General features: G+C 39.5%; 1 protein-coding gene across 1 annotated transcript; it reads right to left on the bottom strand.

Moving 5' to 3' along the window:
• Positions 1–1,178: 1,178 nt before the first annotated feature.
• LOC127636641 (AP-4 complex accessory subunit RUSC2) lies at positions 1,179–7,281 on the bottom strand. Its single transcript, XM_052117300.1, has 10 exons — positions 6,478–7,281; positions 5,371–5,836; positions 4,396–5,217; positions 4,178–4,297; positions 3,423–3,493; positions 3,075–3,246; positions 2,852–2,957; positions 2,728–2,774; positions 2,111–2,654; positions 1,179–2,021 (listed from the first exon to the last, which is right to left on the bottom strand). Exons 1-10 carry the CDS (start codon positions 7,279–7,281, stop codon positions 1,862–1,864), a joined length of 3,312 nt encoding a protein of 1,103 aa, XP_051973260.1. The 3' UTR covers positions 1,179–1,861.
• Between the last annotated feature and the right edge of the window lie 3,371 nt (positions 7,282–10,652).

The following is a 10,652-nucleotide window of genomic DNA, read 5'->3' on the forward strand; positions in this document are numbered from 1 at the left end:
ATATTTGTTCATTTGTCACACCGCTGGACCACATAAAATGGTGATTAACAATGATGAAAAACTTGGCTTCCAGTTACAGGACTTCAAATATACACATTCCATTATACTGTATATTTACATACATTTTCATTTAAAATCTTGTTTATAAAAAAAATCCATAAACACATTATGCATCAACTACCCAATACTTATGTGATCTCTGACAAGATAGGTTTTCATTTGTAATGAAAACTTTCAATAAATAAAAGACAAAGAGACCTATATTTGTACACCAATATAAACACAATACAAAATGTCATGACTCAAAAAAGGTTTTATTTCCACAAAGATCTCACTAGGCACAACTTTAATATCAGTAAATTGGTAAATTGCTGCCGTTTTAAAATATATCCCCAACAATGACTCATAATCAAACTGTCTTCTTTAAAAAGAGTTTGTCCATCTGACTGTCACTAAACCCCATGGATCATACTTAGGAACAGCTCTGCATCATCAACAAATACCACTACTTAACTAGTCCAGGTGCTGAAACAGTAATAAATATACATCTACTCAGCATGCATCTTTTTCAAATGCATTAAAACCCACCTCCCTTATATTTGTCCCCCTCGTACTGCCAAATCAGCGCCAACCCACATCTCAGAATAGCATTCTGAGATTATATTCTTCTCATCATAATTGCAGTTAATTGCATAAGAGTGGTTATCTGAGTTACTGTAGACTTTGTCAGTTCGAACCAGTTTGGCCATTCTCTGTTGACCTTTCTCATCAACAAAGGCGTTTCCATCCACAGAACTGCCGCAGACTGGATGTTTTTTGTTTTTGGCACCATTCTGAGTAAATTCTAGAGACTGTTGTGTGTGAAAAATCCCAGGATATCAGCAGTTACAGAAATACTCAAACCAGCCCATTTGGCACAAACAATCATGCCACGCTCCAAATCACTGAGATCACATTTATCCCCATTCAGATGGCTGATGTGAACATTAACTGAAGCTCCTGACCCGTATCTGGATGATTTTATACACTGCACTGCTGTCACATGATTGGATGATTAGATAATCTCATGGATGATTGTTGGTGCTAGACGGGCTGGTTTGAGTATTTCTGTAACTGCTGATCTCCTGGAATTTTCACCCACAACAGTCTCTAAAATTTACTCTGAATGGGGTCAAAAACTAAAAACGTCCAGCGAGCAGCAGCTCTGCAGATACAAATGGTGCTGGTGCTATTTTGGAGGCATGAGGAGGACCTACACAATATTAGGCAGGTGGTTTTAATGTTGTGGCTGATTGGTTTATATTTAATAGATATCATTTTGTAAAAATACAATAAATTCGGCAATTCGAATTCACTAAATGTGTTATAGAAAAACAACAATTTGTTTGTCATGCGTAATTTATGCGATCATGCAGAGTAATACCTAAATAATGGAAACAGGCCATTAGGATATGAGCTTTTTATAAACCCAATGAAGTTCAACAACAGCAAAAATGATTTACAGTACACTGACAGCTGATGACCTGAGACACATGTAAAGTGCAGGGATTGGTTGGAAAAGACGTTTGTGGACCTCAGTTCCAATTTTGTGCTTGAGTGCTGGCAGAAAATGTCCATCCACATCATATACTCTAGATACAATGACTTGATTAAGTGTTATACATTTAATCTAAAAACCTTTATCATCACATTATGGCTTAAAGTTAGTGAATATTCCAACATATCATAAAAAATTATCTTGATTAGGAAATAACTTCAAGGCACTATTCTACAGTATATAGCATCCAAAAAAGAGATGGTGCACTTTCAATGGATTGTACAGGGTGTGTCGGTTCACTATGCAAGTATACATCTTTAAATATTATTCAGGTGCTTTTTTGTTTTTTTGCATATGCTCTTCATTTGCTGTGCATTTGTCATGGTTCCCACTGAGAAGAGTCTCTGGCCATTTCCCGGTCCACACTGACTGTGCAAGCAGATCCACTTTTGATGCACCAAGCTTGAGCCATTCTGAGGGCCGCCTGCAAGAAGACAAATGTTCTGACACGAAGACAACTTTAGTTAAAAAAAATGTAGTTATGAAAAGTTATGAGGACTCATAGCTACTAACCTACTTCTCAGAGTTCCACTTAAGTTCTTTTGGTCCCTCTCTGACCCAACTACGGTTCCAACTCCAGAACCAAAGAGCCTGGCCCAATGCAGCTCACCTAAGGATTTATCTTCCTGAGGTCTTGGTGAAGATCCTGGCATCTGACTATTTTCCATTCTGGTGTCTTCTTCCTCTTCCCTAAGTGTGCTCTCAGAACAGCTGACCGCTATTCCACAATCTGTGGGGGGTGTCTGATTGAGCCAATGCCCATCGGTGACCCTTTTACTGGAATCATCACTCTGACCTAAAGGACTCTTGTTGTTCTTCTGGATCAAACTCATCTGAAGGATCTGAGCTGACTGGGAAAGAAGCAGATGGGGCAGGGGTACTTTCTGTTTTTGCTTCTGCTTACCTTGAAGGTGAGGTTCAGATGACAGATGGAGATCAAATGGCAGCAAGGAGAGTGGCTGCAACAAGAGGAGCAGCTCCTGGAACATTGGCCTGTACGTTGGCCCCTGGGCCAGAGCTAGGAATCCCCATTGGTGATAGTGTTCCATCACAACATCTTGGAAAGAGATGAGTATAAAATGAGGAAAGAATAATTCCAATGCATTCTATCTTCTCTGAATATTACTTACCTACACAAGTGTATAAATGACGTATCCAGAATTCCAGAGCTCGCAAGCTAAAGAGCAGTATGTTTATTAGCTAATTGAATTGTTGCAACAGAACCTTTACACACGTGCTCAACATTTGACATACTTTAGCAGATCCATGATGAAGATATTGAGCCTCATGCTGTGACTTGATAATTGGGAACATTTCTTTACCACAGACACTAAGCTGTCAGGCATTCGGGTAGATGAGCCTGAGAAGAGAGATATGTTGTCAATCTTAAAACTGCAATGTTTATAAGTTTTGGGACATAATCAGAATAAAGACATCTAACTTGATTTTCCATTCAAACTGATTGATTCCCACAGACCTGGTCGGGCAGTGGCCTCTACAACATTCCATAGTTTGTTGCGACGTTGTCCGATGATCAGGTCCAATTTATAGGCTTTCAGACCATCTTGAAGAATGTTCTGGATTGCGGGGCAGAGCTGTTTGAGGACACGTTGGCTGATACTTGTGCACAGTGAACTGTGAAGACTGATCTGAAAAAAAAATATATATAGTATTGAGACTTTGTATATATCTAAAATGAATCCATATGTCTGAATGTTGAACAATTGCACCCACTTTACATTTTTACCCAAAAATGTTGCCCCAATTTTCATGTTACATAAAGATTCATTAATGAATTTTTGTTGCCTCTTGGGACTACCTTTACCTCTGGATCTCGTCTTGAGCTAAAATGCGCTGTTATCAGATCCACTGCCAAACTCACACCTTTCAACATACCTTGAGCAAAACAGAAAATTATGGGTAGAAGAGATGAAAAAGTGAGTGGGTGAGAGTGAAGATTAGAAAGGTAGAATTGAAATGACATATTCTACTTAACACCAGGGTTTCAGGACCCCTCAACATCCAAATTGACTGTGCTAAGGAATAAACACATGAACAAATATTTGCACATTGTTTGTATTACATTTTAAGTGCTGAAATTGTGGTTCATTTATGACCATTTGTGGACAGTAGTATGCACATTTGTGCTCACAAACATGCAGAGTGTTTTAACCAATCCAATGCAGTGCGAGTTAAAAGTAGGTCACATTTTCCCCTTCAGGGAAGCGGAGGCAATTCTGCAGACATCCACTCTGTATCTTACAGGAACAAACAGGAAATTTCTGCCTTTTAAATGACAGTCTAAGTGGACAGAATTGTACTTCTCTTTTTTTATTTGTTTAATTTCTGCATTTGCCATGTCTGTGCAGTACATGTTACTGGAGAAATGTAATTAATGTTATAGCCATGTTCACATGCATGTCTGTCACCATGCAAATCTTGAACACATTCTATACTAAGTCACCATAACAGAACATAACACACTGGCGATTGAATAATAATCTTAATGTAAAAATGTAGGGTGAAAAAATTATAGTATAGTCATGTAAAAATGTATGCAGAATTTGAATAAATTCTAACTTCTCTTGTGCAGGAGATCAAGTGAGAGAACTTCTGAAGTGGCTTCTGGAGAAAGCCAGACCACTTCATGGGGTCTATCAGCCATGGAGGAGTCAACATGATGACATTCCCTCATAACACCTGCAGGGTTGAAGGAGTTCAGAAGTTGAATTTGTGACATTATTATCAAGACATACACATAATTAACAAACAATAACTTGAGATTTCTAGACACCCACTAGTTGACGTCTTTGGTCCAATGAAATGGTGGACATTGGTGTTGAGTTCTTCCTTGGTGAAGACCTGTGAAGCACCTTCAAAAGGCCACAAGGATGTTTGTTCAGTGCTGGGTAAAGAGATGAGAGAAGTGATGGAAGTCAAGGAGGTAACAGAGGAAATGGCATGAGAGGAACCTTGATGGGAAGGGTCTGAGGCATACTGAGAGACTGTAGCCAACAGCTCTTTTCCGATAGCTGGTGGAGTCTGAACAAGGGGCACCTTGTCTAGAAGATAATTCTGTTTATGGTTTGTTGAGGTCAGTGACTGAGGAGAAGCTTGATTTGTTCGAGTCCAATTATGTTTTTGATTTGGGCTTGTGTGCCTTGAGCAGGCCTTTGGACTCTCCTCTGTGTGCTCTATGATTTCAGGACTTCTCGCTCTCACTGGGCTCATATGTGGACTTCTGTTCATCAAATCTAGGTTTTGGTGAATTAGCCCCAACAGTGTGCTGGTTTGGGTACATTGGGGGTTACCGTGGGGCAAAATTGGACTTGATGTGCATGTGGAACAAGTGTCTGAGCTGGTGGCTGCCAGGTGGATTGAAGAGAAACTACCAAGAGGTGAGGGTGGCATATGGTGTGACTGTCCCTTGCTTTTGCAAGTAGCTTTGGATGGACCAGGCTTGCTGTACTTGTTGCTAATGTACTGATTAAGAAGGGATCCAAGTGCCTTGCTGTGTTGTTTGCCTGAGGGTACTTGGAGTACAAAAGGTTGGATGGGTAGAGAGGCGGGCCTTTGTGCTTTTGTGTAGCGCACAACCTCTATCGATGAAGCGCAAGCACCTATATAGACACAAGAACAAGTTAAGCAAAGTTTGTTAGAGAGAGAGTACTTAATAGGGAGTACTTGTGGCTACCCTACAAAACCAAGATGTTTGCTTTGGTTTAAAGAGGTTTAATGAATGCTAAATATTAAATTTTGGATTAGATTCTTACCCTCTGGATTGGATTGATTACCGCTGTCAGCACTTAGAGAATTTTCTGTCATCTTTTTATTGTGTTTAGGGTTGTTTTGCTCTGAAGCATCCTCTTTCTGGATGAAGTGTGAGCCCGAAGGACCCTCTGTGCTGTTTTCCATAGAGGATGAATCTCCATTTCCCTTTTTACGTTGGGTAATTTTTGCAAATGAGGTGGCATGTTGCCTGTATATAGGTGAAGCTAAGTTTGTGTCTATTTGGCTGGGACAGCTCTTTTGTAGTGGTCCCTGCTTTGAAAAGTTAGAGCATTTCTGGCTGTCAATCCAGCTTTCCGACTGAGGAGTCTTGATGTAATTACAACTATCATGTTCTGAAACAGTTGTAGCAGAGCAATGTGTATTTGCATATGCCATTCTCTCTTTTGTTCCCTTAGATTGGCCTCTGGTTGCTCGTCTAGTATTCTTCACCTCAATGTACCCATCACCCTGGAAAAAGGACATGTCAGGTCAATTGAACAAAACTTTCAAAATGCTGAAACCATTTTCAGTTCAAAGCAGTTACTTTGAAAATATGTCTAGCCTAGATCCATCTTCACTATTTTGAATATCAGTAGGTTTAGATAAATAAATGCAGACAAATATAACTGGCTGTTTAAAAACATCCAAATCAAATTCCACCCTATTTAATTTCTTAAAATGCATTTCTGGTTTTGTTATTCTAAAAAAGATTTGTATGCAAAAAATGTAATTTCATCAAAGTTCTTTGTCAAAATGTAATAACTCTCTCTGACTCTGAAATTACTTTCCATTTCAGTAGACGTCACAAAGTCCTATTATTTTTCAGTTCTCCCTCCAACCAGTCATATTGAGACAACTTTTCACAATCCATTCAAATTCCCAGTGGATCATATAAGGTCCCATACTACTGTACATATTTTTTTTAAATACTGTTTATTCTGAAATATGTTTTATAGAAGTACTGTATATAGTGTTGCAAATGCCATTTCATGTTTACTTAAGTATATTTTGCATATTGGTTCCTTAAACAAAACAGTGAATCTCTACTTTGAATCTAAGATCTAATTTAATTCTAATCTATGGCTATGGTATGGTCATGGCTTAAATACCTGATGTTCACATCGATCAACATTTGGGCTCTCCCTTTCCTCTCCCTCTGACTGTCCGAATAGGAAATATGAGTGTGGAGAACAACTTCCCTGGCTGTGAGTCTCAGAGAAACTCGTTAAAGAAGACCAAGCTGGGCTGGGTGAAGACTGGGATGATAGGTCACATGTAACCAGTTTATAGTAATTCTGGGTGGAACCTGCCAGCCGTCCTTGACTCTGCAGACACATTGTGAGGTCTGCTTTTTCCATTGATGAAAAGTCATCAGAGTCAAGTGGATAGATGTTGCAGTTTGGATCAATGTTGTGAGATGACCAGCTGCATATAGGGTTGGAATCATCTTGTGACATTGCACCTGACACATGAACAGGACTATCAAGGTTAAGTGGAGTTGCAGGAACCGCATTGTTGGTTTTGTTGTAGATGGCACTGAAGTTAACCAATACTCCATCAGAGCTGTTACAGGAAGAGTCTGTGAAATAGTCTGTTGGGTTTTGAGCGAAACATTCACAATCCAAGAGGTTTTCAGTTTGAGCACACCTATTATCAGGTTCCTCAAGACTATGCTTGCTATAGTCTTCATCACCCCAATCTTGCTCATCACAATCCATTAATATAGGGGTTCCTTTGCTATCACTGTTATTCTGACAACCTGAATCTGATTCGCTTCCTTGTTCTTTATGTTCTTTGGCTTTGCTAAAAGGGATTATGTCACAGCTTAAAATCTTCTGGCTGAACAAAGAACCACCAGTCTTAGATTCGATGGCAAAAGGTTCAGAAAATTCGTTAGAGTATCCTGTGGCCATATTTTGCGCCAAATTGAAATTTCCTTGTAGTTGTAAGGATGACCCCTCATGGTACTTGTGCAAGTTGTCTCCATCTGAATCTTCATCTTCATCTTCCTCATCCTCATTCAGCTCAGATTCTGGAATGAAAATGTTTTGCCATCTGGGAGTACCTCTGCAGTGCAACGGCTCTTTTCTTCTTTGAGGACTGGTTAATGGTGAGTTCTCTGACAAACTAGAGAAGCGTTGGAGAGTTGGGAACAACTCATATCCTCTGGAATTTCTGTCTGTCGTTTTTGTGGAACTTGACTTGCAGTTGTGGCTTAGACGGCCATAGTCGAGTGCTTCCCTGGGGAGATCTCCCTTCTCAGGTAAGGATATACTATGGGTAAGATTCGGAGTGCGTGGCTGTCTGGGTGCCTGTACAGAGTTATATAGGTGCCATCCAACAGACTGGCTATAAATTTGGCAGCTGTGGCACACAATCAGAGTCGCTCCTGACTTTGGAGAGACATCCATTTTCTAAGCACCAGCACATGAAAGCATCAGTCCTTGCAAGACAGGCTTGTTAAGTGACATAAACAGATCCTACAGTGTGAATGCAAAGCTCAGCAGAACCTCAGATATCTGCCTTTTCATTACTGAAAGACAGGATTAAAAAAGAAAAAAACATTTAGTGGACTAGCTATGATAATATCATAATACATTTTTTTTACTGACTTTAATACCGTGTTTTCAGTACAAACCCATCGATGACACACACACACACACACACACACACACACACACACACACACACACACACACACACACACACACACACACGTTGTGTTTCCATGTTTTATGGGGACTTTCCATAGACATAATGGTTTTTATACTGTACAAACTTTATATTCTATCCCCTAAACCTAACCCTACCCCTAAACCTAACCCTCACAGAAAACTTTCTGCATTTTTACATTTTCAAAAAACACAATTTAGTATGATTTATAAGCTGTTTTCCTCATGGGGACCGACAAAATGTCCCCACAAGGTCAAACATTTCGGGTTTTACTATCCTTATGGGGACATTTGGTCCCCACAAAGTGATAAATACACGCTCACACACACACACACACACACACACACACACACACACACACACACACACACACACATACACACACACACAACTTTGATCAAAACGGGGACTTATTAATGAGTTATGTTGTTCTTAAATAAAGCTAATTATGACCTAACCCTACAACTTTCAGCATTTTTTTTAAATATCATCACTCTTCTTTGCCCTCAAAATATAATTGTCTTAATCACTATTTTTGTCTTGTTTTCCAGTAAACATACCTATACTTGCATGAATTAAATTTATTTTCTTGCTTGAAGTATCAAACTACCACATGTTGTTATATTTACGCCTAAAATAAGATAAATAAAACATCAGTACAAGTGTTTTAAGAATGTTTAGATTTGTTTTTTTATTATCAGAAAACAAGACAAAAATAGTGTAGTGTAGATCTGTAATACGATTATTTTAAAGAAACTGAGGATTTTGTTTGTCATTTTAGTATGTAGATACAATTAATAAAACCTTTAAACCTTTTTTTCCAAGTTTCAACTCTTAAAATAGAGCTCAGAATTTGCTTAGTTACCAGTAAAATAGGACCCTATAGTCAGGCTGTTAGCAAGGGCAAGTGCATCAACTCACCCAGCCGTGAAGCTCCATCAATTCAAGAGGAAGCACACAGTCACTCTCACTCTGTCTGCACAGTAACTGGAGCAAACATGCCACATGACCACAACCTCATGCTCTATATTCAATGAGCATCAACCTAAGCAAAGGAAAATAAATTAAAAACAAAATGAAATTAAAAGAAAGGAAATGTGTGAAGTCCCTCTTTTGGTTCCTCTTTAGTCACACTTCTTTCTGTTCAGAACTCCTCACGGCTCATGTGTTCCTCTTACCTCTCTTCTCCCACAGTACAGTGGTTCTGAGCCCCACTCTGTCCAATAGCAACAGCATCACAGAGCCCACTGAGCATGCTCAGTGCTTTGTTGTTGAGGGATCATATTTGAGGGGATGGCAGATTTGCCTCTGCTCTCAGCATGGGGGGGAACTGAACACTGACTCACAGTAAGAAGAGAGCTTGGAAAAGGAAATTAAGATAGTACTCAGTGAGAAACTAATGTTTAAAATTATACAGATCACTTGCATGGAAAATATTATGGAAGAAGTACAATATTCAAGAGAGCCTATTTTTTAGAGGGTCTTAATGTTCAAGTGGCTTTTAAAAAATATTGTTTTCATTAAATGTAATCAAATGAAGCAGAAAGGATTTTGACCCTCTTTACTCTCGGTATTAAGATTTTTACAGTTGATCTGATCACAAGTGGATAGCACTAAATGCAGGTGTAAATGGCATCTACATGTTTTGTGATTGGATCACTCAAACTCACCTAAAAAAACGCATGTCACCACATCTCATTTGCAGTGTAAACACATATCCTGATGTGTCCTCTGATAACACTAAACAAGTTTTAAATCAGCTGTTGTATTTTTTTAAATTTGCCTGTTACATATGGCTTCCATAGAAAATATTTGCTCAATATGAATATTTGGAAAAGTGCACAGAAATGCATTAGACTTCACAGATCTTCTTCAGTATTGTCTGATATCAACAAGAAGTATTCATATAAACCCAGCAAAAAAAGAAACATCCTCACACATTTCAGCAAACTAAACATGTGTAAATATTTGTATGAACATAAAAAGATTCAACAACTAAGACATAAACTGTACAGGTTTCACAGACATGTGACTAACAGAAATGGAAACATGTGTCTCTGAACAAAGGTGGGGTCAAAATCAAAAGTATCTGGTGTGGCCACCAGCTGTATTAAGTACTGCAGTGCATCTCCTCCTCCTGGACTGCATCATATTTGCCAGTTCTTGCTGTGAGATGTTAGCCCACTCTTCCACCAAGGCACTTGCAAGTTCCCGGATAATTCTGGGTGGAATGGCCCTAGCCCTTCACCCTCTGATCCAACAGATCCTCTTCGCTGGCCATGGCAGAACACTGACATTCCTGTCTTGCAGGAAATCACATACAGAACGAGCAGTATGGCTGGTGGCATTGTCATGCTGGAGGGTCATGTCAGGATGAGCCTGCAGGGAGGGTACCACATGAGGGAGGATGTCTTCCCTGTAACACACAGCATTGAGATTGCCTGCAATGACAACAAGCTCAGTCAGATGATGCTGTGACCCTCCACCTCCAAATCGATCCCGCTCCAGAGTACAGGCCTCGGTGTAATGCTAATTCCTTCAATGATAAGCACGAGTCTGACCATCACCCCTGGTGAGACAAAACCACGACTCCTCAGTGAAGAGCACTTTT

Source organism: Xyrauchen texanus, chromosome 44 (assembly GCF_025860055.1).
Source record: "Xyrauchen texanus isolate HMW12.3.18 chromosome 44, RBS_HiC_50CHRs, whole genome shotgun sequence".
In the NCBI taxonomy this organism is placed as follows: domain Eukaryota; kingdom Metazoa; phylum Chordata; class Actinopteri; order Cypriniformes; family Catostomidae; genus Xyrauchen; species Xyrauchen texanus.

Bases quoted from the DNA above. Each gene is read 5' to 3' on its own strand.
- LOC127636641 (XM_052117300.1), bottom strand. From the start codon at position 7,281: ATGGCCACAGGATACTCTAACGAATTTTCTGAACCTTTTGCCATCGAA. The intron at 3,247-3,422 runs GTAAAGGTAGTC...TTTTTTTTTCAG, and splicing joins GCTCAAGACGAGATCCAGAG to ATCAGTCTTCACAGTTCACT. The intron at 2,655-2,727 runs GTAAGTAATATT...TCTCTTTCCAAG, and splicing joins TCATTTATACACTTGTGTAG to ATGTTGTGATGGAACACTAT.